Consider the following 26,732-nt stretch of genomic DNA (forward strand, 5'->3'; position numbering starts at 1 on the left):
TGAATGAATGGCCACATGAAGTCCTTAAAACCACAGTAGGTCAGATCAACTTGTTGAGAAAGACGTTATTTCCATTTTATAGAGGAGAAAGCTGAGGTTTGGGGAGGTTAAGTAAATTGTCCAGCCTCTATACCACAAATACTGATTGCACTGCAGCATTGAGGTTGGGTACAGAATAGAACAGTCATAGTCCTTGCTCCACATTACTGAACAGGAACTTGAGCTCAAGTTTATTCGTTCATACCAGGCATTGGGTTAATCACCAAGGACACGGTGGCGAACAAGGTAGACAGGGTTTCTGTCTTTAAGGAGCTTCTGGTCGAGAGAGGGAAGACAGTGATGAAGGGCATCACCAAGAAAGTGATGATCAACATAATGAGTCAGGATTTTTAAACCTCAAGCTCAGTACTCTTTTCATTCTGTCCCACCAGCGGAGAAAATAAAGGGCAGGATTTCTATTCATTTTAATTACATTCACTTTATTTCATTCATTTCATGTAGTCTTCATAAAGCCTCATGAGGTAGGATGGATAAGTACAGAAATTTTACAAACCTTACATTAAAATTTGGAGAACCTATTTTTAAAAAAAATTTTTTTAAAAGATTTTATTTATTTATTGGAGAGAGAGAGAGAATGAGCAATGGGAAGGAGCAGAGGGAGAGGGAGAAGCAGGCTTCCTGCTGAGCAGGGAACCTGATGCAGGACTGGATCCCACCACCCCGGGATCATGACCTGAGCCGAAGGCAGACACTTAGCAGACACTTAACCAACTGAGCCACGCAGGCGCCCCACAGTACAGCCATTTGAAGAGTTCTGCTCATTGGCTTCTGACACAGGTGTCCATCTGTGTACCCACTACCCCAGCCCTCGGGCATCGCGTTGCTGTCATTCTGGGAGGTTCCTTCCCAGGTGTGCCTTCCCCGTCTCCACCCCTGCCGGGTGACCGCTGATGGCTTTCCTCCACTCAGCGTTAGGTGTTCTCATTCCTTTCAAATCGTGGTAAAATACAGAAAACAAAATTTCACATCTTAACGTTAACATTTCTAAGCGTTCGGTTCAGGGGCATTGAGTACATTTTCGGTGTCCAGCAGCTGTCGCCACCCTCCCCCTCCAGAACATTTCCATCGTCCCACACCGGAACTCCGTCCCCAGCGGCTCCCCGGCCCAGCGGCTCTGTCTCTGTGCGTCGGATCGCTGCAGGATGTCCTGAGAGTGGATCCTACAGGACTTGTCCTTTTGTGACTGGCCTCCTGGCAGATCATAACGCCCTCAGGGGTCACCAGTGTCCTGGCGCGCCCGGGCTTCATTCCCTGAAGGTTAAAGAATAGCGTGTCATGCGTCCGTGCCTCCGTGATGCACAGCTGGGTGGCGTCCACGTTCCGGACGCTGTGGGTCATGCTGCTGTGAGCCTGCACGCATGCATTTCTGGTCCAGGCCGCGCTCCTGGGTGTTTCCTGGGGGTGGGGGGGTTGCTGCTGGCTCGGGAAGCTCATATACATGGAGCCGCGTGCCCTTCTGTTTGGCCGCCCCTGCTCTACCTGCCGTCCGAGATGTTTGTCCAGGTTGCCATGGGTGCGCATAGTTTGTTCTGTTGGTTGCTGCCTGATCTTCCTCTGTGGATTCAGCACAGGGGCGGACTGTTCTTTTGCTGATGGACAGACGCTCAGGGCTATTATGGGAGTCTGGAGAACCTATTTTTCAAAACTTTTTATTATGCAAAATTTCAAATATATACAAAAGCAGAGAGAGAGCATAATCATAACAATGTATCTGTCACCAAGTATTAACAATTGTTGATATATGGCCAGTCTTATTTATTTATTTTTAAAAAGATTTTATTTACTTATTTGTCAGAGAGAGAGAGCACAAGCAGGGGGAGCGCAGGCAGAGGAAGAAGCAGACTCCCTGCTGAGCAAGGAGCCTGATGCGGGACTTGATCCCAGGACCCCGGGATCATGACCTGAGCCAAAGGCAGTTGCTTAACCCACTGAGCCACCCAGCCGTCCCTGGCCAGTCTTTTTTAACTACTCCCCACTAATTCTCCCAACCTTGGCTTATCTTTTTTTTTTAAAGATTTTATTTATTCATTTTTAGAGAGAGAGCAAGCAGGAGCGGGGGGGGAGGGGCAAAGAGAGAGGGAGAGAGAATCTCAAGCAGATTCCTCACTGAGCGTGGAGCCCTGAGATCATGACCTGAGCCAAAACCAGGAGTCGGATGCTCACCCGACTGAGCCACCCAGGTGCCCCCAGCCTTGGCTTATCTTGAAGTAAATTCCAGGTGTTTTTTTAATCTATAACTATTTCGTTTCAAAAGATTTTAACCAGGGGCACCTGGGTGGCTCAGTCATTAAACATCTGCCTTCGGCTCAGGTCATGATCCCAAGATCCTGGGATCGAGCCCCGCATCAGACTCCCTGCTCCGTGGGAAGCCTGCTTCTTCCTCTCCCACTCCCCCTGCTTGTGTTCCCTCTCTTGCTGTGTCTCTGTCAAATAAATAAATAAAATCTTAAAAAAAAAACACACAAAAGATTTTAACCAGAATATCATTCTTACACCTGAAGCTATTAACAATAATTCCTTAACATTAACGGATGTCATTCACTGTTTACATTTTCCTGATTGTCATGTGTGCATGCGCGCACATACACGCAGTTTGTGTGCATCGAGAAGTGCTTTTTCCTACTTGATTAAGAAAAAATTTTGAATGTATTATATAGAATAGATTTGTATAAAGAACCCCCATACATCATTATCAACTTTGCCAATTATTATTATTTTATTCATAAATACTTCGGTGTTTATGGAATTCTTAAATTAATCAAAATACTGTTCCACATCTAGAAAAAATAAAAGTTCATCAAACATCACTATATTATGCTAGCTGTTTTATAATTTTTTTTTTAAAGATTTTATTTATTTATTTGAGACAGAGAGAATGAGAGAGAGCACATGAGAGGGGGTAGGGTCAGAGGGAGAAGCAGGCTCCCTGCCGAGCAGAGAGCCCGATGTGGGACTCGATCCAGGGACTCCAGGATCATGACCTGAGCCGAAAGCAGTCGCTTAACCAACTGAGCCACCCAGGCGCCCTAGCTGTTTTATAATTTTAAAAAAATTTGTTGGATTATGATTCAGATAAGCTTCACACATCTGTCTCTTTTAAAAGTCTTCTGTCTCTTAATATTCTGGCTCCCTTCCATCCTTTCTTACCCCCCTTCCTTCTTCCCCCTCTCCCTCATCTTAGTGTGTTCAGGCTGCTATAGGGTAGTTTATAAACAGAAATGTATTTCTCATGGTTCTGGAGGTCTGAGATCAGGGTGCCAGTATGGTCAGGTGAAGGCCCTCTTCTGGGTTGCAGAATTCTTGTATGCTCACATGGCAGAAGGGATGAGGGAGCACTGTGGGGTCTGTCTCTTTTTTTTTTAGGGAAAGAGAGTGCATGTACACATGGGAGCAGGGAACAGGGGCACAGGGGAAGGGGCAGAGGGGGAGGAGAGAGAGAATCCTAAGCTTAATCCTAAGACCCTGAGATCATGACCTGAGCTGAAATCAAGAGTCGGACGCTCAACTGACTGAGCCACCCAGGCGCCCCTGTGGGGTCTCTTTTATAAGGATACCCCACCTCTTAATATCATCACCTTTGGGGGCAAGAATTTCATTCAACATGAATTCTGGGGGGACACAAACATTCAGACCATAGCACCCTCTTTTTTGTTGATGTTGTTGTTGGAGAAAGCAGGTCCTTTGTCCTGAAAGTTCCCTTATGGTCTAGATTTTGCTGAGTTGTGATTACTAAAAATAGTTTAATATTTTTTTCCATTAAAGAGCAACAAAAACAACATCTCTTAGGGTAGATCCTTCAGAGATGGGTAATCTCATTCCTGAGCTTTAAACTCATTTCTAATAGTCTTCTCTGTGTGGTTGTAAACTAACTGGGTATATAATTAGGTTATGGGTTTCATATTAGGTTTGGATTTTAGAAGTTTTATTTATAATTATATGAAATGTTGCTTTTGATCCTAAAAAGTATATTCAGAGAAATCTCCCTTGTACTCTGTCCTTTTCTCCCTGTATGTATAGCCATTTTTTAAAAAGTTGTAGTTTATCGTTACATTTTAAAGTATAAGCAAATATGTATATATGTCCATATTCCCTCTCTTTCATAGATAAACAGTAGCGTAACTTTACACATTTTTTTCCAGCCTTGTTGTTTTCACTGTCCTGGAGATCACTCCACAGTATTATCTAGAGATAGTCTTCATTCAGTTTTACTGCATAGTACTCCATTATGTGGATGTACCATCGTTCTTTCAGCCTATTGATGGGCATTTGGATAGTTTTAGTGTATCATAGAGAGAGTACAAGGAGTAGCCTTGTGCATGCATCTTTTCTTATTTTTGCTGACTGTTGTTAATATTAACATTTTTAAATATTTCACCTTAAAAAACACAATGGTTGTTACTCATCTTTAATTTTTATTATGTTATTGTACACGATTTTGGTTAGTGCATTTAAAGTCTGAAAAATACCGTTTTTAATTAAAATTGAAAGATGTCGAACCTTAGTAAAGATAAGAAATAGCTATTTTATAATCTAGATCCATGTTCATCTTATACTTTCTTTTAAAATGGTAGCCGAGGCGATCATTCGTACACACCACTTTTTCTTTAGTGACTGTGAACTTTCAAAAAAACGACAGCAGTGAGGTGGGTGTCTGTCATAGGGGTGGGTTTTTGAACACTAAGTTCACTTAGGCAGTGCTTAGGGAAACAAAGTCAGACCTTCCCAGAGAGCTTACGGCAGTAGGGGTGTTTTTCACGATCCTGTTGGTGGGGTCAGGATGTGAACTTAGAACAACTCCTAGCCTGACTTTTCTGGCCTTGGAAAAAGAAGGTTGATTCTAAATGCTAACCTGATGGTTTCACTCTCTGACATTTCAAATTCAGGTCATCTTTTATACATCATTAACAACAAAGGTGAGGGGGGTTGAGTTGGCTTTTGGGGGAAATGGAAAAAAACAAGATCATGTCTTTTCTCCGTAGAGGTCAGTCTGATGTGATAAGTTGTCATTCACTAAATCAGAGTTACTAAGGTTAAATCTGATAACTGAAGCTAGGTGCTTCAGCTAAATAGCTGATGGTCTGCTTTCAGGATCTCTTAGGTACCTGCTTATCACATCCAGTTAATTAAAAAAAATTGCCTTTAAGTTTGGGGCCAAGGGAATATGGCTAAGAACAGAACCAAACCATTATAGAAAAAATTAGATGTGTGAAAGCAGAGACTCATTATAATCTAAATCCTCTGAAACTGAAGTTTGATCCCAGTAGCAAGGCATTATTATTTTAGCGATCGTACTTCAGTTGTTTCCGGGGAGGTGATAAATTTGCATCAGTTCCTTCTTACCATGTGTTCTGATAGTCTTTAAAAGTGAACCAGAGATCTAAGTTGCAATGCCTTTCGTAACTTAACTTTGACAGCTGTGTTTTGTCTCTATGCCCGACTCTTGGTTATCTGTAAAACTCTGTGTGTCCTTTCAGGTATGTTACCCCAGAAGATACTTACAAATTACTTCTGCGTTTGACGCATCTTAAATACAAAGTCTCTTGTGCATCTCTTTGGGTCTTTTCTCCTTTGTTTCTAAAATAAATTCAGCTTGTTGATCTTCTTCTGGGGTATGTTGTGGGATGAAGATGTTGTGACCTCAAGTCTGATTTTTTTCTAGAGACTGCCCATTTTTTATCTGTGTAAACATCTTGTATCTCCTGCATATCCCTGCTTATAAACATGAAGAGGCGGATAATAGTTCTAGATTTGTTGTAATGAAGTAAAGTTCTGCTGAAATGAGATACTCCTACATAAATGAAAAGGCAGGTTATGATCCTAGAATTTTGTGCCTGCGATGTGCCTTACCTGAAACCTGAACTCAGCCCTTGTGCGTCTTGGTGAGGTGCACATTGCATGGCTGCATTTATAGGGTATTTGCACTCTCTTCCAAGGTATTATAATATTTACAGTGTAAAGTCATTGGCTTTCACTTGGAGAAAGATAGAAAGTCTGTGCAAGGTTCTGACCATAGGAGGGATGTAGTCACTCTGGCTACCACATGACACCCTCTGTAAGGGGTAGATAGAAGCAGGGAGACCAGCAAAGAGGCAAATCACAGTAATCCGAGCAGAGAAATGGCAGTGGTTTGGTTCAGGGTAGCAGGAGTGGGGGTAGTTGGGTTCTCGAGATATTTTGAAGGTAGAGTTGATGGATTGTGTGGTACGACAGAGCTGAGGCAAGGATACGATGAAAGGTTTTGGCTTGAGCAATTGGTAGGATGGAGTCACAGTTTACTGAGATAGGGAGACTGGGAGGAACGGGTTTGGGGCAGGTGGTCAACTTTCATTTTGGACATGTTAAAGTTTGAACTGCCTGTTAGACATCTGATGGGAATATGACTGTTCATATGGTGTTATGGGTGGGCTTGTACTAGAATATTCCTTTCTCACTTCACCTTACTAACGACTTTCCTCAGTTCCCAGCCTCAGAGTCATTTTCTTAGGGAAACCTTCCTGGATCCCTGTCCGTATGCATGGATCGGTTCTTATTACAGGTGCACCTAGTAGCAGCCCTTCCCTTGATAATCCTTGCTCTCCTTGGGGTTCACGGGCACTCTGTGTGGCTATTGTTTTCATGCTTGTCTCTTGTACCGTGAATTCACGGAAGCAGATGACTTACTTGGTCTGTTGGAATAACGAGAGGTTTTGCTGAAATGAAACGGTGAACAGATAAAGAGATACATTTTGATCCTGCTATTTTAGGTCTGCCGTGTGAATATTATCCCAAGAACCCAAAGCAGTCTGTGGGCCCCACAAGGACAGGTAGTCCTGTCTTGTTTCCTGCAGGCCCCAAGAGAAACTATAGGAGAGCCTGGTGCATGGTAGACACAAAGGATGTGTTTGTGTTGAGTATTGAATAGAATTTGTTTTCAGGAGAGAGAGAGGTATGGATTCAGACTCTGTATATTCAATAGGGAACAGCTTTCTGATGCTTAAAAAGTATGAAGGAATGTTCCAGGCTTTGCTTTGAGATGTTCCTCCTTAATCCTGTGCAGTTTTCATGTGGAGGCCCTGCTTGAGGATTGTGAATGCACATTTTAGTCTTTGAGACTACACACTTTGGTCTACACACTTGCCCAAGGGGATCTAATTCAGGGTGGCAGTAATGAATTTCAGAAAAATTTTAGCTCTGAACTTCCTGTTTCTGACTTAAAAAAAACAAAAAAACAAAAAACACCACCAAAAACCAAACCCACAACACACACCCATACAAACCCCACACAACATCATAATAACTGGGGTTATTTTTTCCCAGCGCTGTAAAGCTTGTTTTCCTTAGTAATTTGATTTTTGTTTTTAAAGCCCATCCTCCTCCTGTTACGCAAGCCTCTCTCTGCCGTGGTCTGAAGCTGTTTTCAGTTTGCACGGGCATTACAGTCATTTCCCTGACAGCTACACAGATGTCCTGGATCCTTCCAGCAGCTCTGCCAACCAGCGTGTCTCCAGGAGGAGCTAATGCCTGTCTTCAAACCCATAGTCCGGTTTGATTTCTTTAAAGTGATTACATCCTGCTCAGGGGAGCTATAAAATCTACTTGGAGACCGTTAGGTTTTATGGAAACAAGACTTTAACTGCACCCCAAAGCTGTGTCTAGAATAGTAATTCTTGCTGGTGATCTCTAGCAGAAATCTTCCTTCCCCGTGGTGCCTGAGCCCCACTGCACTGAACAACAGCCCCCAACCAGGGCTCCAGGTTTGTGCTGAAAAAATGTTCCAGGGCGGCAGGCCTGAGCTGGAACCAGGATTTTCCACGTAGGCCTGAGCTCCCAGTTGCTTAATAGAAGAGCTGCTGCCTTCCTGTGGGCAGAGCATTGCCGTAGTTAGAGGTTTTATTCCTCAAGCTAAACACTCGAAATGCTCTTTTGTTTCCTTTGGACTGTTTCTCTTTCAGCATCTCTCTCTGTTCTGATCTTTGCCCCTCCAGCGTCAGGTTTTTCTCTTTCGAGTTGTTTAATTTTGCTGGAGCCGCTTCACATCTTCCCAGAGAATAAGAGTGAAGGTGCTTTCTGGGACTTTATCACCTCTGCCTCATGCTTCCCTTTTGCGCTTAAACGACCTTGCTTCTTTCTGTGTCCGCCATCGTCCTCTGTCTTCTTCTTCGAGGGGCCAGTGCTGCGGCCTCCATTTCTTCTGAGCTCCTGCCTGTTTCACCTTTGGACGTGACTTCTTCTAACATACTGAGAGAACACTGGTGAAAGACCCCACTGGCTTTCTTACTGTGATACAAATAGTCTTTGCTTTAGCCTCTCTTTCCTGGGTGCTGCTTTGGAGACCACTGTCCCGGTCCTCATTCGCACAGTTTTATTTTCTGGGTTTCTCTGACCTGTGGCAGCATGCACCTGGTTTATGCCTTCTTCCTCTCCTTGTGCCTCTTGCTGTTCACTGCTTTTTCTTCTTCTGACCGGCTAACTCTGGTGGTTCTCGAAGACACGGTCCAGGCCGTCTGTTCATCTTGCTTGAAATTCACTCTTCGTTGGGGAGCACATCCATTCTCAACCTATTCTGGTTACCCCTAAGTTTATCGTGCTTCTGAGCTCAGGTTTTGCCTTTTAAATTATGCCTTCCACGTTTCTTGGCTGTCCTGTCTTTTCAAATTTGAGGATTCAAAATAGGAGCCTATTAGTTCTCCCTTCAAACCAGATAACTCCCTTTACTTCACTGTCTCTGGTGCTCATGCTATTTATCCTTTGGCTGCATGGGCTGGAATCCTCAGAGCCTCTCTTAACTCCTCTGTGTCCCCTTCCTGCCATCCCTTGCCATTCACCAACTGCTGTTGATTCTTCTTTCCTAATGTCTTTCTGCTCTCAGAGGGTGGAAGGAAACTAGCCTTTGTTGTCTACTTGGTGTTGCATATTGGGCTAGGGAAGTCACCTCACTGCATCCGTGGGCACTCTGAGGGCTCAACACACTTGCTCAGGACTGCCCAGGTGGGCAGTGGTGGAGATAGGGGTCTCGCCTGACACCAGGGGTGCAGGCTCTCATCACCCCAGAAGACATGAGCTGTTCCTTTTCCCTCTGTGTCTGACCCTCCATTCACCCTTCATGTGAATCTGCACTCAGCATTTCTCCTGTTCCCCCTTCTGCTCAGAAACCATCAGTGGCTCCCTATTTCCTACCTGAGACATAGCCTTTGCATTTTGATGAAGAAACTGAAGCCCAAAGTGAAGTGAGAAACTTGTGTCCAGGGTGCAAATGGTTGGCTGTGGTGTGCACTTACAGGTAGACTTGACTCCCAAGTCCATGCTTCTTTTCACTCAGCTGTTGAAGATTCTTCTGCCTGGTTTTTAAGGCCAACCATTGTTTTTCTGACTCTTTGCAACTAACGCCATTTGCCACCACTTCCTAGCACACAGCTTCTAGACTCATCTGCCAGTCTCCTTCACCCCTTAGTAGCTCTGGCCTCTTAGCCATGTTTGCTTGCCTTCCCTAACTTGTTGGGATGTCTTCCTTTCTTCCTTGGACCCGTCTCAATATTTCACCTGCTTCAGGCCTCAGCTCTTTCCAGAAACCTGCTTAAGTTAGTTTTCAGGGACCTCACTCGCTAAATTCCACGCCACATAATTAATTCCACACTTAATTATAGATTTGTCATGACTGCTGCAGTTTCGTGTGTCTGAACCTGTTCTTCTACAGGGACCATGCCTTTTAATTCATTTTTCTTCTGATTCTCCACCTTCTTGGAGGGTGGGGGCTGTCTGGGCTTAAAACAGGCAACTGGAAGGGGACCAGATCTTGGGTTGGTTTTGTCCGTCATCTTCATAAGTGCTTATCCATCATTTGGGACCTTCTCTGGTGATGGGAGTCTGCAGCTGCCCCTTCATTCCCGGGTGGTGCTGTGGACTCATTCAGGACAAGCTGCCCCAAGTCTACTGCACAGAAATGGTGATGGGCCGTGCAGCGTGGTGTCAGGAGGTGGGGGCTTTCACCCGCCCGTGGTGCCTGGTGACACTGCAGAGTTTGCAGTAAAGAGGACGGGATGAGAAATTGCAGCGTTCCTCTGCACAGAGGACAGATGCCAAAGGAAAACAGAAGTTCATTCAGACCGGGTAGAAGGCCTGGTTTTGGATCCTGCCCAGGTGGTTACCGCTCTCTTAATAATTATTCACGGCATCAGAGCCAGGGAGACCATCTGCCTGACAGCCTTTCTCAGCTCCCTTTCTGTCCTTCAGGAGGCCATGGCCAAGAGTGGGGTATGTGTGTGGCGGGGAGAGCTAGTAGGAGCTTTTACATTTTTATTTATTATTAATCTGTTTATAAAAAACCTTCCTTTATTATCGAAGGTTTCAAACACCCAAAAGTAGAAAAAATAGTGTGGTGGACCTTCTTTTTCCCAACACCCAGCTTACCAACATTTTATTAATCTTCTTTCCTCCATCTGCACCCCTCCCCCACCTCATCCAATATATATACACCCTTGTAGTTTTGTTTTTATTTTTTATTTATTTAATTTTTAAAGATATTATTTATTTATTTATTTGACAGAGAGATAGAGAGCACAAGTAGGCAGAGTGGCAGGCAGAGGGAAAGGGAGAAGCAGGCTCTCTGCCGAGCAGGGAGCCCGATGCGGGGCTCGATCCCAGGACCTTGGGATCACGACCTGAGCCAAAGGCAGCCGCCTAACTGACTGAGCCACCCAGGCGCCCCTGTAGTTTTGTTTTTAAAAGCAAAGTAAGGGCACATGGGTGGCTCAGTCGTTAAGCATCTGCCTTTGGCTCAGGTCATGATCCCGGGGTCCTGGGATCGAGCCGCGCATCGGGCTCCCTGCGCGGTGGGAAGCCTGCTTCTCCCTCTCCCACTCCTCCTGCTTGTGTTCCCTCTCTCCTGTGTCTCTCTCTGTCAAATAAATAAAATCTTAAAAAAAAAAAAAAAAAGTAAAGTAAATTGGGGTGCCTGGGTGGCTCAGTCACTTAAGTGTCTGCCTTCAGCTCAGGTCATGATCTCGGGGTTCTGGGATCAAGCCCCATGTCAGGCTCCCTGCTCAGCGGGGAGTCAGCTTCTCCCTTTCCCTCTGTCTCTGCCCTCTACTCATGCTCGCTCTCTCTTTCTCTCTCAAAGTAAATACATAAAATCTTTAAAAAAAAAAAAAAGCAAAGTAATTGTACAGTTTGGTCTGACGTTAATGGTTAGTGGCGTTATTTTTGTGATTTGTCCCCGTTGCTCAGAGCAGTGCAGGCAGAACGGTCATTGGGCTGTTGTCATGGTACCTGGGTATGCGTGGCTCTGCCATTTTGTTTGCTGTCTATCTGTCTCTCCTTGATCTTGCTCCTCCATTTGGATTCATGACATTCTGGTCAAGAGCCAGGTCCAGTGGTTTTCAGTCAGGGCTTTGGAAGCCATGTGGGGGTCTTTTTGGGTCAGTACAGTGACTGGGGATGCTGCTGCTGGCATTTAGGCTGACAGGGGCCCTGGGGGGTAGGAAGCAGGGGTGTTCCTTGGTCATAAATGTCAGGGGATGGTTCTGCACAGTGAGCACTTGTCCTGTCCCGTCCACCGTTGGTCATGCTCCTGGGCACTTTTTTTTTTTATGTTTTATTTTTAAGTAATCTCTTTGTCCAGTGTGGGGCTGGAACTCATGACCCCAAGAACAAGAGTCCCACGTTCCACCAACTGAGCCAGCCAGACCCCGCCCAGCTGCTGGGCACTTCAGAATGTACAGTGTGGATCAGGGATTGACTCTCTCTTGATGCTTTTTAAGGCTTAAAATTTGATGCAATCCCTTTGGCCTAGATCTCTTTTGAGTCATGCAATCAGGAGACTGTAACTGGTCTCTGGCACGTTTTAAGGATTCATCGTTTGATCCAAATTCTTTGTTTGTATTACTTGGGCAAATGGGTATTTTGCAGCCTGTGTCCCAACTTTACATTGTCCCTTTTTCTGCCTGTCATTATCATTAGCATCCCTGCCACTGCCCGGTGGAGAATGGGGATGGAGACAGTGACATTTAGCTTGACAGGTCGTTTGCAGCTTTTTTGTGCCCCAGGGACTGCTGGTGAGAGAGAGGTTGTGGAAGATAAACCACGAAAGGGTCGTAGCCTGCAGGGGCAGGCTTGTATGATATTCTTCGGCTTCTTTCAGCCATCAGCCTGGTGCTAGGGAGGAAGCACCCCATAGCAGGTGGTACCTGATTATCTTGGGTGCAGTTGGGGAGCCTCTGTGGGCGAAGCATGGCAAGTCACCCTTCTGAGTTCTTTTTATTTTCAGCCTCACTCTAGATGGATGGCAGCCTTCCTCAGTGGGAAATGAAATGTGTTCAGACAACTTGGGCCCCAGGCACAGATGAGAATGGGCTAATGGTCACTGAGGAAGGAGCTGAGGGGGAGACACACAGTTAGTCATTAGTAATCTGTGACAGCTGCCGGCCACTGCCAATTAGCACCGACTGTGCCCAGGACGCAGGCGCTCTGGGCTTGTCCTTTCTGGAGGACTCTGGGGCCCAAACGCCTGTCTCAGCCTTTGTGCTGTTCAGGCCCCAAATCCGCATGAAAGGGGCGATTGGTAACTTGATGCAGGACAAGGGGAGCCCCTGGTCGACCTGAGTAGATGGTCCAGCCAACATGCACGTTTCTGCACTTGCCACAGTAATCTCACTTAACTCTTACACCAACCCTGCGGCGTAGGTAATTAGGACTATCCCCACTTTATACTCGAGGAAGCTGAGGCACAGACAGGATAGTATCTCGGCAAAGTAGAAGCTGAGGTTAGAGGCCAGCCTCCGTTAGCTCAGAGAAGAGTGTGAGTTATTCTGAAAAGCTTAGACTTGGTCTCAGGCAGGGGGAGCCATCGAAGATTGAACAGGGAGGGCCTGGGTGAAATTTGCCTTTTATAGAGCGAGCTCGGGCCTGCACCTCCACCAGCGAAGTGTCACACGAAGTTTGGCTCGTAAGTGAGCGCTCGAGCGCTTCACTGTCAGGTTGGTTTTGAATCAAGCAGCTAATTATTTCCTAGGACAACCCCACTCTTTATAGCTTTTGTTGATGTTGTTTCTCTTCACTGGTTTGACTTTTAAGTGGTGAGTCAGTTTGCAGTGTTTGAGCTTCTATTTGAACCTCACCTTAACCAACTGAGCCACCCAGGCGCCCCCTATTTGAACCTCACCTTAACTGTCTGAAAATCACGATTGAACCTTCTTCCTAACACGGCAATATCGCTCGGTAAGACTGGCTCACAGTTCAGAGGAAATGCCAGCCCGCAGAAGGCAAACGGCTTTAATTACTTAATCTGAGCTCATTTTAAAAATTGGAATGACCGTCTAATCATCAGAGTTCTGTGTACATTGTATTTTATTCCTGCCCAGGTTCCAGCTAGCTAACTACTTTTGTTATGAGCTGTGCGTCAAGGCCAAATACTGCATTTTCAAACCAGGAGTCAAATAGCAATTTAAAATCCTGACTTTCATAACTGCCTGTAAAAGTCAGATAAATGAAGTGGAAATATAGTGGGCCGCTTGTTATGAAACATTGACTCTTTCTCCTGGTAGAAACCTTTATGAGCTAGCCATTTTGGAATTTATATATGCATATACAACACACATGTATTTTCTTTTTAGTTTGCCTTCCACTTTCTTGATTTGCCCACTTGTGATTTCTGCTTACAAATTAGACTTTTTGGAAACTAATGGTCCCTTAAAGAGGAGGTACACTTGGAGGTGCATGGGTGGCTCAGTCGGTTAAGCGTCTGCTTTTGGCTCAGGTCATGATCCCAGGGTCCTGGGTTTGAGTAACAGGTCGGGCTCCCTGCTCAATGGGGAGTCTGCTTCTCCATCTCCCTTTGCCTCTCCCATCCTTTGTGCTCTCTCTCTCAGATAAATAAGTCTTAAAAAAAGAGGTACTTTTTATAATTTTGAAAATAAAACCTACCTCTTGAACAGGCATCAACCTGGCTTGTCCACCTTCCTGTCTGTTTCTGCAGCTGGTCCTTCTCTGCTTCCCCACGTCTCCTCTTTCACTGGGGCTAGCCTCACTGTGGCTGCCTCATTTAGTCTCTCCCTGATCGCGTTCCCCACCTCCTTCCCCTGCAGAAGTGTCCCTCCTGACCCCTTGCTCCAGGAGCCTGACGGTCTCTTCCTCACTCCCTGGCTGGGGAAAAGCTAGGGAGCAGGTGTTTGTGTAGCTGCAGTAGACGCAGCCTGGCTGCCTAGCGCACCAACGTGGGTTTCTGGCACAGGGGGAACAAAGCTTGCATGCCCACGATACAGCGATACCTAGCACCACTTCTGTTGTATCCAGCTGGGAGAGCTGAAGCATAGCTTGCTCTGAATTACACAGTGGTGAAAGTAGGCAGCAGATCATAAAGTCAAGAGCATGATCACAACTGTTATTTATATACTCTACGCAGATGCTCATTGGCTTTCATCTTTTTTTTAAATTTATTTATTTATTTTTAGTAATCTCTACACCCAATGTGGAGCTCGAACCCACAACCCTGAGATCAAGGGTCACATGCTCTTCTGACTGAACCAGCCAGGCACCCTGACTTTCATTTTTTTTTTTTTTTTTGGTTAAGATTTTATTTATTTACTTGAGAGAGAGAGCATGAGCATGAGTGAGGGGCAGGGAGAGGGAGAAGCAGGCTCCTCACAGAGCAGGGATATGTGGGGTTCGACCACCCAGGCGCCCCCCCAACTTTCATTCTTAATAATTGTTATTTTAAAAGGTTTCTCTACTAATAAATATTAACTCACTGTAAAAAAATTTAGGCCAAAAAATGAAGAAAACGCCTTCATAATCCCACTACCCTGAAAAAAAAAAATCCCCATTACTTTTTTGGTGCATATTCTTCTGCCATTTCTTAGATACACAGGCAAATGCAAACATATGGCTTATGTAATAATACTGTTTTGGAAGTCTGACCTTCTTTTCACTTAACACTTACTCTGATCTTGTTTTCAAGGCATTAAAAATTCTCCTAGAATGTATTTCTAAATGACCGCAGAACATTTGTTAGTATGAATTAATGGTAGTGTTATACAGGCAGCCCTTTCTTACTGGAAATTGTTTTTGGCACTGTTGATACAGTTTTAAGATGAGCATTCCTGTAGCTGTTGCAACCCTGAGCCTTTCCTAGGATAAATTTCTTAAAGCAGAAATGATGAGCCAGGCTTTTTTTTTTTTTTTTAAGCTTTTGACGTGGAATAATACTTACTTTTTTTCCTCTCCAGACACTACAACAACAGGAGTGCAAACTTCTCTACAGCCGAAAAGAGGGTCAGAGGCAAGAAAATAAGAACAAAAATAGATATAAAAACATCCTGCCCTGTAAGTATTAATATTCTGTTCAGTAATATTCACTCTTGGAGAGTTTGATTCCTCAGTGTCCCTGTAACTTTTCCTGGGTGCCACATGCCTCCTCAGAAGATCCGAGGTCTTAGCCTCTTTCAGTTGTGAGTGGTTTCCAAAATCGTCAACGTGGTGGGGAGAGTTGACGTTCACTGAGTTCCTGTGATGCCTGTACTGGGTAAAATTGCACCAGGTGGTCTTGAGTGGGTTGTTTCCTTCTCTTAATTAATTTTGTCTGCCTAAGAGTGAGAATCTCAAGGCTTGCCATCTCCCTGGATCAGGCCACATCAAGGCCCTCAGAGGTTCCAGGCTTGTGTCCTTGCACTTCAGCACTTAGCCTGTGGGGCTTGGGAAATGCACGCCTCCTTGCCGGGACTCCATTCCTTCTTCTGGGCAACAGGCAGCTTCCCCCCGAGGACTCTTCAACTGCTCTGCTCCCTCATCTCCTGAGCTCGAGTTACAGGAGATATAGGTACATACCTACACTCTGCTCTGAGAAGGACCCTGAGGTATCCATAAAGCGTTTAATCCCCAGATGCTGCCTGGTAGAGCCCAAGCTGAGCCACAGGGAACAGAGGCCTGGAGGGATGGAGGTCTTAGGTGAGGACCCCAGAGATGGCACGAAGCAGTTGTCGTAGCTCCCCTCTCATGAGGGCTGACTCTGTGCCAGGCTCTGCATCTGTCTCACTTACTTCTTACCACAGCACAGAAAGCAGGTGTTCTTATTTCCCTGGTTTTATAGGCCATTTTAGCAAGGTTGCAAGCAAGGGAGGACTGGCATAGGAACCCCCAAAGTACCATGCTCTTTCTTGGAGGGATCTCCAGAGTGGGCTGTGCAGGGCAGTCCACTGGGGGGAAGGGAAGGAACATTTAGAACTTCTCTTGATTTATATCCTTTCTCTAAAAAGAGAAAGAAAGAAAAATTTAAATCTGACATACAGATTGATGGCAGTGCATGCATAATGTATTTACCAACTTAAAAATAGGGCTTGTTTATATGTATGTGTGTATATATTTCAGTGTTCAAAAACTTCACAATTAAAGTTCATTGGGATGCATGAGCAAATACGGTGAGCATTGCTCTAATGTCTCATCAGGTCCAAGCCATTTTGTCAGGTATCATAAACACGCATGTATGTGTGTGTGTGTAGCATGGTCTTTCTCTTTCTGTGTACATATGTACACATACATGGTACATATGTACCTCACATCGATATGGTTATTTGAGATTTGTGTAGGTGAGGATGGGAGGAAGTGGGGGCATTAATAATAGTGAGAAAAGGCAATAGGAATTTGCAGAGAATCAGTCTGAGTCACACCATGGTCCTGATGACCTTGGGGAAGCCTCATCCTGTTTATGTCTAAGTTTTCCTTTCTGCTTAGGAGACCTAATGGAACTCATTAGTAAGATGCAGGGATGTAGGAAAAGGTGACGGGAACAATGGTATGCAGTATCTGAATAGAGTATCATTGCCTTTTCCTCTCTTAATCCCAGTCAGATGCTTCCTCTTGATTAACATCTTATTTCTTTAGAGATGGGGAGTCCAAGACATACAGCTATATTACTAATTCCCATTGTAAAGTAATTTTTTGTTTAAGAGAGGGAGGGTGGGGAGGGGCACAGGAGAGGGAGAGAGAGAATCTTAAGGAGGCTCCATGCCCAGTGTGGAGCCCGACTCAGGTCTCGATCTCACAACCCAGAGATCATGACCTAAGCTGAAATCAGGAGTCGGACATTTAACCGACTGGCCACCCAGCTGCCCCTCCTATTGTAAAATAAGTTGCTTAGGTAGAGCACTGAGATTTCTCTACCAGTAATGTACTTTTGTACAGAATTTAGTCATCTGATACTATCAGAATTTTATCTTCTAGATACTATATTTCATTCTGCTTCATTAAAAAAAAGCCACCATTTTTATTATGGAAAGTTTCAAATATATTCATAAGTAGACAGAATAGTATAAAGAAGCATACATACCTGCTTCCCAGCTCCCAACATTGTCAACTCATACCAGTCCTGTTTCATTTATACTCTGAGCCACTTCTCCTCTCTCCCCAAATTATGTTGAAGCAAATCTCAGACATTATGTCATTTATCTGTACTTTACTCTTCTTTTTGTTTAAAACAAACAAACAAACCCATTTTTTGTTTTGAAATACTTTTAGACTCACAAGAAGTTACAAAAATATACAGAGGGTTCCCATGTACCCATTATCCAGCTTCTCCCAGTGATAATATCCTGTATATCTGTAGTACCTTATCAAGACCAGGGAGTTGCTGTTGCTACTTTATTCTTCTTTTTTTTTTTTTTTAAACTTTATATATTTATTTATTAGAGAGCTAGCGAGAGAGAAACAGCATGAGAGAGGAGAGGGTCAGAGGGAGAAGCAGGCTCCCCACTGAGCCGGGAGCCCGACGTGGGACTCGATCCCAGGACCCTGGGATCATGACCTGAGCCGAAGGCAGTCGCTTAACCAACTGAGCCACCCAGGCGCCCGCTACTTTATTCTTCTTAAAGATAGCATTTTGAGGCATCGTGTGGTGATCAGATCATAGTCGTGCTCATTTGGGAGTTGATTTTTTATGTGGTTTTATCATTAAGTGAGCAAAACTTGGACTGGGTTGAGGATTAACTGATCTGAAATGATTTGTCCTGAAGAGGTGTGACTGTGGTCTCTTTTTCTTCCAGTTGATCATACCAGGGTTGTCCTACACGATGGTGATCCCAATGAGCCTGTTTCAGATTACATCAATGCAAATATTATCATGGTAATCTTTGCTTTCCACAGTGTTTTCTGACCATACATTGCTAGCCATTTTTTTGTATTTTGTATTTCTTGTGACCTGAAAGCAACTTTCAAGTATTTGAAGGATTTTCTTCCTAAATTTCTAGCCTGAGTTTGAAACCAAATGCAACAATTCAAAGCCCAAAAAAAGTTACATCGCCACACAAGGCTGCCTGCAGAACACGGTGAACGACTTTTGGCGGATGGTATTTCAGGAGAACTCCCGAGTGATTGTCATGACAACGAAGGAGGTGGAGAGAGGAAAGGTACACTCCATGCTCGTCTGATAAAACATTTGTAAAGTATCGGCCATGTCGGGTTGAACAAGTTAAGAATTGAATAAACAAATTAAGCTTACTCTAACTGACCCTCTGGAGAAAAGGGAGTAAAAGAAGTTTGATTGTGACACGCCTTGGGGTAGTTTTCTTTATGTTCCTTCTGCTTGGGGTTCATTGAGCTTCTTGAATCTGTGGATTTATAGTTTTCTCTAAATTTGGAAATGTTTATTATTTCTGCAAACACAGGACACCAATTACACGTATATTAGGCTGCTTGACGTTGTCCTGTGGCTTACTGAGGCTTTGCTCATTTTGTGCCGTTGTCTTTTTTTCCCCATTGTTTAATTTTGGATAGTTTCTTTTGCTGTGTGTCTTTAAGTTAATCTTTTCTTCTGCAGTGTGTCACCTGCTGTTAGTACTATTTAGTGTGTTTTCCATAGGAGACATTGTCTTTTTCATCTCTAGAAGTTTTATTGTCATTGTTTTTAATGTCTTCTGTGTCTCTCTTTTTAACTTAAGCCTTTTGGACATGTGGAGTATATTTGTAATAACTGTGTTAATGTCCTTGTTATTAATTCTGTTATGTATGTCTTTTCATTCTTCCTGTTTTTTACTTGTTTAAGGTGGGAAGGTAAATCCAGACCCTGTTACTCTATTGTATACAGGAGCAGAGGTCCCCAAGGGAGTGTGAGAAGGCCCGTCTGGTTCCTTCAGGGGATTAGAGTACTAACAAATAGTGATTTCATTGGTCATATAAATTATACTTATCACAACACATAAGCATTTAAACATTACTTTGAATTATTCAAGCAGTATATTCATGTAAATATCCAAACACATTATGGTTACGGTTAAAGTTGCCTTTGTCACTGTCCCTTGTCCACCCATTTAAAATCCCTGTTACCAGTGTGATGCGATCTTCTTGGCGCGTACATACATACATACATGTATGAGAGGCATTACCGTAGGCGTTACGTACCTGCATTTATGTGTATGCGTGTACTTATATAATGTATGTGTGCCTATGGAAGTATATAGTACTGTTTTCTGAAAAATACTGTATGTAAAAGTGTTTTCATACACTAACTTTATTGTGCATCTTGGGCTCCACCCAAATGAATGTTCTAACACCTACTGTTAGTACATAGTGGCCTATTTCCTTTTTTTTAGTAATTGCATTATGTTCCATAGTAGGGACGTACCATAGGTTATTTCACTGTTATGTATTGAGCATTTATTTTTTAAAGATTTTATTTATTTATTTGACAGAGAGAGAGAGAGCGAGAGCGGGAACACAAGCAGGGGGAGTGGGAGAGGGAGAAGCAGGCTTCCCGCGGAGCAGGGAGCCCGATGTGGGGCTCGATCCCAGGACCCTGGGATCATGACCTGAGCCGAAGGCAGCTGCTTAACGACTGAGCCACCCAGGCGCCCCATGTATTGAGCATTTAAATGTTTCAGTTTTCGCTCTTAACAAACAGTGCTAAAGTGAATAATCCTATTCTTGCTTGTGTTTGTATGGCAAGTTTTCTCTAGGTTAGATGTCAACAAAAGGAATGCTAGGTCATAGGGTATGCGTGTTGTGTTGTAAATTTGAAGTGATTCGGCCAGACTGCTCCCAGAGTGGTTGTACCAGCATGCCCCCTCCAACCACCACCCAGCTGCTATGTCAAGTACTCATCTCCCCACACTCTTCATGACACTTCAGGTTTTTTAAAAATTGTAACATCCCACACCTACAGAGAAGCAGACAGATCTCATTGAGTGACATTTCTGTGTGTTATCCCAAAGTGAGCCCATCCATGTGGGTTTTTTTTTTTTTTTTTTTAAGATTTCATTTATTTGACAGAGAGAGACAGCGAGAGAGGGAACACACGCAGGGGCAGTGGGAGAGGGAGAAGCAGGCTCCCGACTGAGCAAGGAGCCCGTTGCAGGACTCGATCCCAGGACCCCGGGATCATGACCTGAGCCGAAAACGGACGCTCAGCGACTGAGCCACCCAGGCGCCCCCATGTGGGTTTTTAATATGGAAAAGTTCTGCATTTTTGTCCAAGTTCTTTTGTAGTTATACTTTAACTAGTTTACATAAAATTTGCATGGAATATAGCAGTCATACCTTTAAGTTAAAGCTAAGATAGAGGGGTGATTTTGGTGTCGGGCGCTCCCAGTGTAATTTTCCTTTCCGTTTTGAAGGGCACATTGATTTTGTAGGATTTTCATCATTTGCTAGCTAGTCGTTATGCTTCTGAAAACCTTAGAGGCCAGATCCGGTCATTGTGAAACAGACCTTCCTGCAGTAACATGAGGTGTTTGATGGACAGGTTAAAATGTCTTCGTAGTTTCTGCTTCAGATGAGTGTCACCTGTCCTGAGTATAGAAAGGAAAACTGAGCCGTCTGTCCTGCCTGTTATCTGGTTCGTAGGAGGATACCTCTCCTCACGGAACCTGGGGGTGAAGAGAGATTTCATTTTTTGTTCTCTGCTGAGTCTCCTGAGCAACCAACAGTCACAGAATTGATTGGCCAGCAATAGCACTGAGTGCAATTAATATTAAAAGTGCTTATTTGGGGATAATAAAAATTGTACCAAATCTGTCAAAGAGGTATTTGGGTCTACCAAATACTGCAGGGAAAGCTGAATTCAGAATAATAATAAATCAAAGACCATGTAAACCATTGCCAGGCAAAAAAGTTGCACTATTAATTCTTCTGTTCAACTTTCCTTCTGCCATGTTTGTTTTTTTTTTCTTTCAGTTAATCGTTGACTGTGGGGATGCCTGCAGCAGCTCTCTTAATTATAGTTTTATAACTGAATTTCTCTGTCTTCCTAGTATAAGAGGTAAATTTCTCTTGCTGATACTGGTGTCTTGGTGGTTGTGGAAAGTCTGCTCCCAGAAAAAAACAGAACACGAAAACATTCTCTGCCCAGGACACCAAATATATACAGACTCATCTCTCATTGAGCCAATATCTTCCTCTTTGGTACCAAGAATGGTTTACTTGGTGCCATATTTTTCAATCTGTCTGCTCTGAAGCCAGCAGCTGTTGCAGGCTCGGTGTTCCCAGGCACCCAGGGAAGCGAAGGTGACGTGTGTAGTAGGTAGCAAATGGATCTGGATATAGAAGAAGCAGCTGGTTCAAAACCCCACCGGCTGCCTTGCTGTGCTGGAGTTGTTCACACTTGGGTTAGATAAGGCATGGAGTCCTCCTGCATGGGTGCGGAAGTGAGCCAGACCGTCTGCTCTTTGGGCAACCCGTCCACCTCCAGAGTGCTTGCTTTCTTGCCTTCCCTGCAGAGTGACTGGCAGATCTCTGGAAGTCAGAATTCAGTGATTGCTAGACAGAACCCTCAAACCATCTAGTCCCTCACTCTGCATCTTCGCTTCTTTAGAGATAAATGAGCAGTCCTTGACTGTCCTTTGACATGCATCTTAGACCAGACAACTCTGCAAGCTTTCCATGCACCTGCTTTTCTTATTTGAACTTTTTTCTCCTTTTCTTTGAAAATCCACCAGATGCCAGACAGGCCATTTTCCGAATATTGTTCATTAAGCAAGACTTGAATAATTTTTTTCCCCAAATACTTATTTTCCTCTGGTTTAGGCTTTTAATTTCAGAGTTCAGAGAGATTAACTGTCTTTTCTCTGATCCCTTTCAGAGTAAATGTGTCAAATACTGGCCTGACGAGTATGCTCTAAAAGAATATGGGGTCATGCGTGTTAGGAACGTCAAAGAAAGTGCTGCTCATGACTATACATTAAGAGAACTTAAACTTTCAAAAGTTGGACAAGTAAGTATATTGTCGTATTTTAGGGACTTCGGTAACTGGTTTTGGCATGCAGTAATCCAAGGTCATGCAGTTACTCGTGTTTGTATGCATTCATGCCATTTATCGGGTGCCTTCTATGGACCAGGTGCATGCTGGTACATTGCCAACACGACAGGTGCAATCCCTGCCCCCAAAGAGCCTGGGGAGATAGAAGGTTAAAAAGTAAACAACCAACTAAGCTTTCTGATGGTGTTCCGTCTGCGAAGGCTGCAGGAAGTTATGTTAGAAGCGACTGGGTACTTGAGATGGAGTAATCAGGGAGAGCCTCTCTGAGGTGGTATCACTTGAGCTGAAGGCGGGGGAGCCAGGCATCCAGAGAGTCCGGAGAACAGTGTTCCGAGCAGCGGGAGCGGCGGCTGCAAAGCCCCTGAGGCCTGTTTCGTGATCAGATTCTATGGCCTCAGATCTTAATTGCGTGTAGTTTAAGTTTGTCACGGGGGTGACCGCCTTCACAGAGCAGGGTTAGATTTAGATTCATTTTAATTTTGTGGTTCGAGGGGGCTTACTTTTTCCGGGTCTTTTGGGAACCCAGAGATGAACGAAGTCTTTGAGGAGTTGAAATCGTGTAGCAGCGAGAAGCCACACGCTCAGACAGCTGTGCCCCAGAGCCATGTGCCGTGGGATGTTGCGAAGGCCGGGCTTCCTTCCAGCTGGGGCATCAGGGAGGCGGTTTCAGAAGACGCTGGGCTTTTCTGGGTGAGGTTTCCACTGGAGAAGATGATGGAGAGAGGGCCTCCCAGGTGGAGGTGTCACGTGAGCCCTGGCCCTGATGTGCAGACTGAAGGGAAATGGGATTTATGGGGAACAAAGGCAAGTAGCGAATCGAGGGAATCAGCCTGAGAGAGGTGGGGACCAAGGCGGGAAGAGTCTTAACTCTCGTGTTCGGAACAGTGAACTCTGCGCGTTAGGCAGCTGGGTGCCTGTGGCCGAGGCTCCCTCCAGGAGAACGCACACGCAGAGCTGCGTGCCAGGAAGGTGTGTGACAGCCCTGGGTGGGGAGGCCCGGGCCGGGTGACCCGAGTGGCCAGCAGGCCCGCTAGGAGGCTGCTGGGTGGTGTGGGTCCGGCAGCCTCCTCTCCAGGTCAGATCCCAGGGCCTCCAGCACTTGGTTTTTGTTTGTATGTTTGTTTGTTTCCTTATTCCTGCCTTTGGAAATGAATATTACACAAAATGCCAGAATAAATGGAAGAGGAGCGACCATGTGCCAGATGCCTTGAGGCGGCACCTGCAGGACGTGGGGATGGTTGGGCTGTTGGAGGAGGAGGGGGGAGAACCAAACGCAGTGTGAGTGGCCCTGCGGTGAGGGCAGAGGAGCGGGCAGAAGCTGTGCAGCAAGGCAGGGCTTGAATCGTCCAAGTGAAAGGTGGTGCGGTGGTGGCAGGGCCGTGGACAGAAGAGGACCGCCTGGAGGTAACAGGAGTAGGTGGGAAGGGTTTGGTGACGGTGTGGATGGGGGGCGAGGGGCAAGGGTGGCGTTAAGGATGACCACCAGTTTTCTAGCTTGAGCGTGGGGTTGGTGGCACTGGATTTGAGAAGGGAGGGAAGGGTGAACACCTCCTGGACAGGTAAAGTGTGAGATGCCTTTGAGACATCAAAATGAAGAGGCCAGGGAGGCAGGAATGGAGAATGGCCGAGGAGGGGAGGTGGGCTCCAGTGCATCGTGGATGAATGGATGGCAGCAGGACGGAAGGAGGAGGAGGTGACCACAGATGCAGATAGAGGAGCTGACGTGCAATTTCTCAATGTTCTCTATGAGGCAAGGCCATCAACTGGCATTCGAAGGGAATCAGAGACGAATTATCCTTGGAAAGTGGGAAAAGTATCCAGTAGTAATGGGTAGAGGTGATGAGGAATCCAGCGAGTTTTTAGGCAGTGCTGAATGCCCAGTTGAGCTGGTGAACTTGAACATTTAGCGACACCAATCCCCTGGTGTGATTTTTCTCCAAGGACACTGTTCCTCAGGTATAAAACAGAGAAGGTGGGTGGTTGGTTTTGTCCAGGCCTGGGGCTTTGTTCAGGGGTGCAGTGGATGGAGAGAGAGTGGAGGGTGATTGTCAGAATAGTACACCATGGAGGGGGGGCACCTGGGTGGCTCAGTTGGTTGAGCTCCATGTTGGGCACCATGCTGGGCGTGGAACCTACTTAAAAAGAAAAAAAGTAGTACGCAGACTCCAAGCCCAACAAGGAGCAGTGGGGGCAGGAGGAGGTGGGTGGAGAGTGGGAGAGGGCTCACTGGTCTGCTGAGCTCCATGAGGTGGTCAGGGGACCAAAGCGAGCTAGAAGCCTGGGCGGTTGTGGCCCAGGATGGGATGCTGGAACTTCTGATGTTAGCAGGGGTGTGCTTCTGCTGATGGTGGGGTAGGGGGAGGTTTACTCTGCTGCAGAGACTGAGAGAGAGGCTGGGAAAACATAGCTGTCAAGCAGAAATGGAAGAGATTTAGAGGACACTGGCCAGAGATTCCACATAGGTTTGTTCAGTTTTAGGCTAAACCGCCCATCTGCTTGTTATCAGGTGTTTCTGAGTAGCAGGTGGATGTTTCTTCAGTTTTAGTGCTAACAGTGGTTTTTAAGCATCAGGTACAGGAAATGTTGGCATCTGGGTTTGTGTTTTATACCCGTGGATTCAGGTGCCGTCATAGAACAGGTGATTTCTCCAGAATTATTGGTTACATGTTAACTGCTTTTTATAGAACACATTACATTTTTTTCTAAAGTGCTGTGACATGATCTCGTTAAGTTTCCTAGTAGGGAGGGGTTGGGTCAGAGATCTCCTGGGACAGAGATTTACCAAGGAGGAGGAGCAGGGCTGTGCTGGGCAGCTGGCTCTCCTTCCCTGACTGTCCTTCCTGTGTAGCCCCTGAGTTTTAGCTAACTGGTAACATCAAGAAAAATTTTTATCGTGATATCAGTAAATTAAATGCACATGATTCACGAAAAGATCTTAATTGTGGTTCAGATTCCTTGGATGTCCTGAAGGTCACTGGTAGTGGACACTGGCTTCGTTTTTCTTCCTTTTTTAAATCTCCTTTAAAAACATCAGTAGCTTGGATTTCCTTCAGCTACAGAGGACGAAGATGGGGCAGTCAACAGTGCTGCTACAGCGACCTCATCTGGGTGGACCCAGAACGTGGTGCTTTTGGTCTTCTGTAGTCTTGACCTTTGTTAATGATCCCTCTCCTCAGGAGAGCACTGGTGGCTGAGTCTCTTATTGCTGCCAAGGAGTGGCTATGTGTTTAACTGGTCTTGTTTAATCCCTCTCAGTGGTATTGCAAGAGAGATTATTATTCCTCTTTGCAAATGAAGAAATTGAGGCTTAGAGATGTCTGGAGACCACAGTGATTATGAATGGTGGGGTTTGGGCCTAAACCCAGCCTTCTGATCACAAAGCTTGTCTTTCTATCTACTTTGCATTGAACAGAAGGTTAAAACACTATGATGTAATAATAGAAGTGGATGTTTTGGGAGAGGGGAGGAGGGCTGGGTGTAAAAAGACAAAGAGGAACACGTGTCTTGAGAGGATAGTTGTTTTCTCATCTGCTGGGAAGAGAGCCCCAGGTCCAGAGGCTTCAGTTGCCCCCTGAGTTGGACTACACACGGATGATGAGGAACGGGGACATTGCCTGCTACCGAGGATTTAGAAAGGTGACTCAGGTTATAGCTTCCTGAGGAGCTAATTGCTGAACTGGACATTTCGGTTCTTAGGACAGAGGCAAAGAGTTGCCTTCAGGATTGCTCAGCCAGCTCCAAAAGGGGACGTGATTGGGAAACTCCTCTGAGTTTTAAATGGAGCGTGAGGAGATTCGGTGCTGGCCTGCTCCATTGGCCCAGGTCTGGGCAAGATCAGAGCTGGGTGATTCCTCAACCCCTTGATTTATTTAATTCTTTTCTGGTTTTTCTTGGCTCTACTCCAGGGGAATACAGAGAGAACCGTGTGGCAATACCACTTTCGGACCTGGCCGGACCACGGAGTGCCCAGTGACCCTGGGGGCGTGCTGGACTTCCTGGAGGAGGTCCACCATAAGCAAGAGAGCATTATGGACGCAGGGCCTGTGGTAGTTCACTGCAGGTGACCGGCCCCTGCCCCCTGTCTGGGCAGCAGCCTGGCCCAGCTCTTAATGCCACTAGGGCTTGCTTTTACCTACTCACCCCAGCTTCTTGAACTGTGAGAAAAATTTAATCTCTGTTTGAGGCATGCATAAACTGCATTAAGGGACACTTTGACCCCAGAGTATTTTTCTCATGGGTCCTACGGGACTGCCAGGTATTGGCGGTGGCCGGGCAGAGGGTGGTGAACTTGATCCTTATCCTCAGGGAGCCCTTACATAGTCTAGTAATGTCTGCTTGTGTTTTTTGCTTTTTTTAAAAAATATGGTGATTTAGAATTCATCGCTTTGATTGTGATCCTATTCTCTTCTGCCACAGAAATAGGATACGTTTCCCCCCCGATAAGACACTTGTTTGCTTCAAA

General features: G+C 45.3%; 1 protein-coding gene across 4 annotated transcripts in view; it reads left to right on the forward strand.

Moving 5' to 3' along the window:
• Window positions 1–26,732, forward strand: part of PTPN11 (protein tyrosine phosphatase non-receptor type 11) — an 81,863-nt gene that overhangs the window by 37,765 nt on the left and 17,366 nt on the right. For 3 of the 4 annotated variants that reach the window (XM_064578408.1, XM_064578409.1, XM_064578410.1), the window contains 5 exons: window positions 15,258–15,354; window positions 18,066–18,145; window positions 18,270–18,428; window positions 22,094–22,225; window positions 26,164–26,330. In XM_064578408.1, the coding sequence (XP_064434478.1) occupies window positions 15,258–15,354; window positions 18,066–18,145; window positions 18,270–18,428; window positions 22,094–22,225; window positions 26,164–26,330 (635 nt within the window). The remainder of the gene's footprint in view (window positions 1–15,257; window positions 15,355–18,065; window positions 18,146–18,269; window positions 18,429–22,093; window positions 22,226–26,163; window positions 26,331–26,732) is intronic. The other variant, XM_045887607.3, reaches the window with a different exon arrangement.

Source organism: Mirounga angustirostris, unplaced genomic scaffold (assembly GCF_029215605.1).
Source record: "Mirounga angustirostris isolate CCGP_5_RB_7025 unplaced genomic scaffold, mMirAng1.0.hap1 SCAF_14, whole genome shotgun sequence".
NCBI classification, from domain to species: Eukaryota; Metazoa; Chordata; class Mammalia; order Carnivora; family Phocidae; genus Mirounga; species Mirounga angustirostris.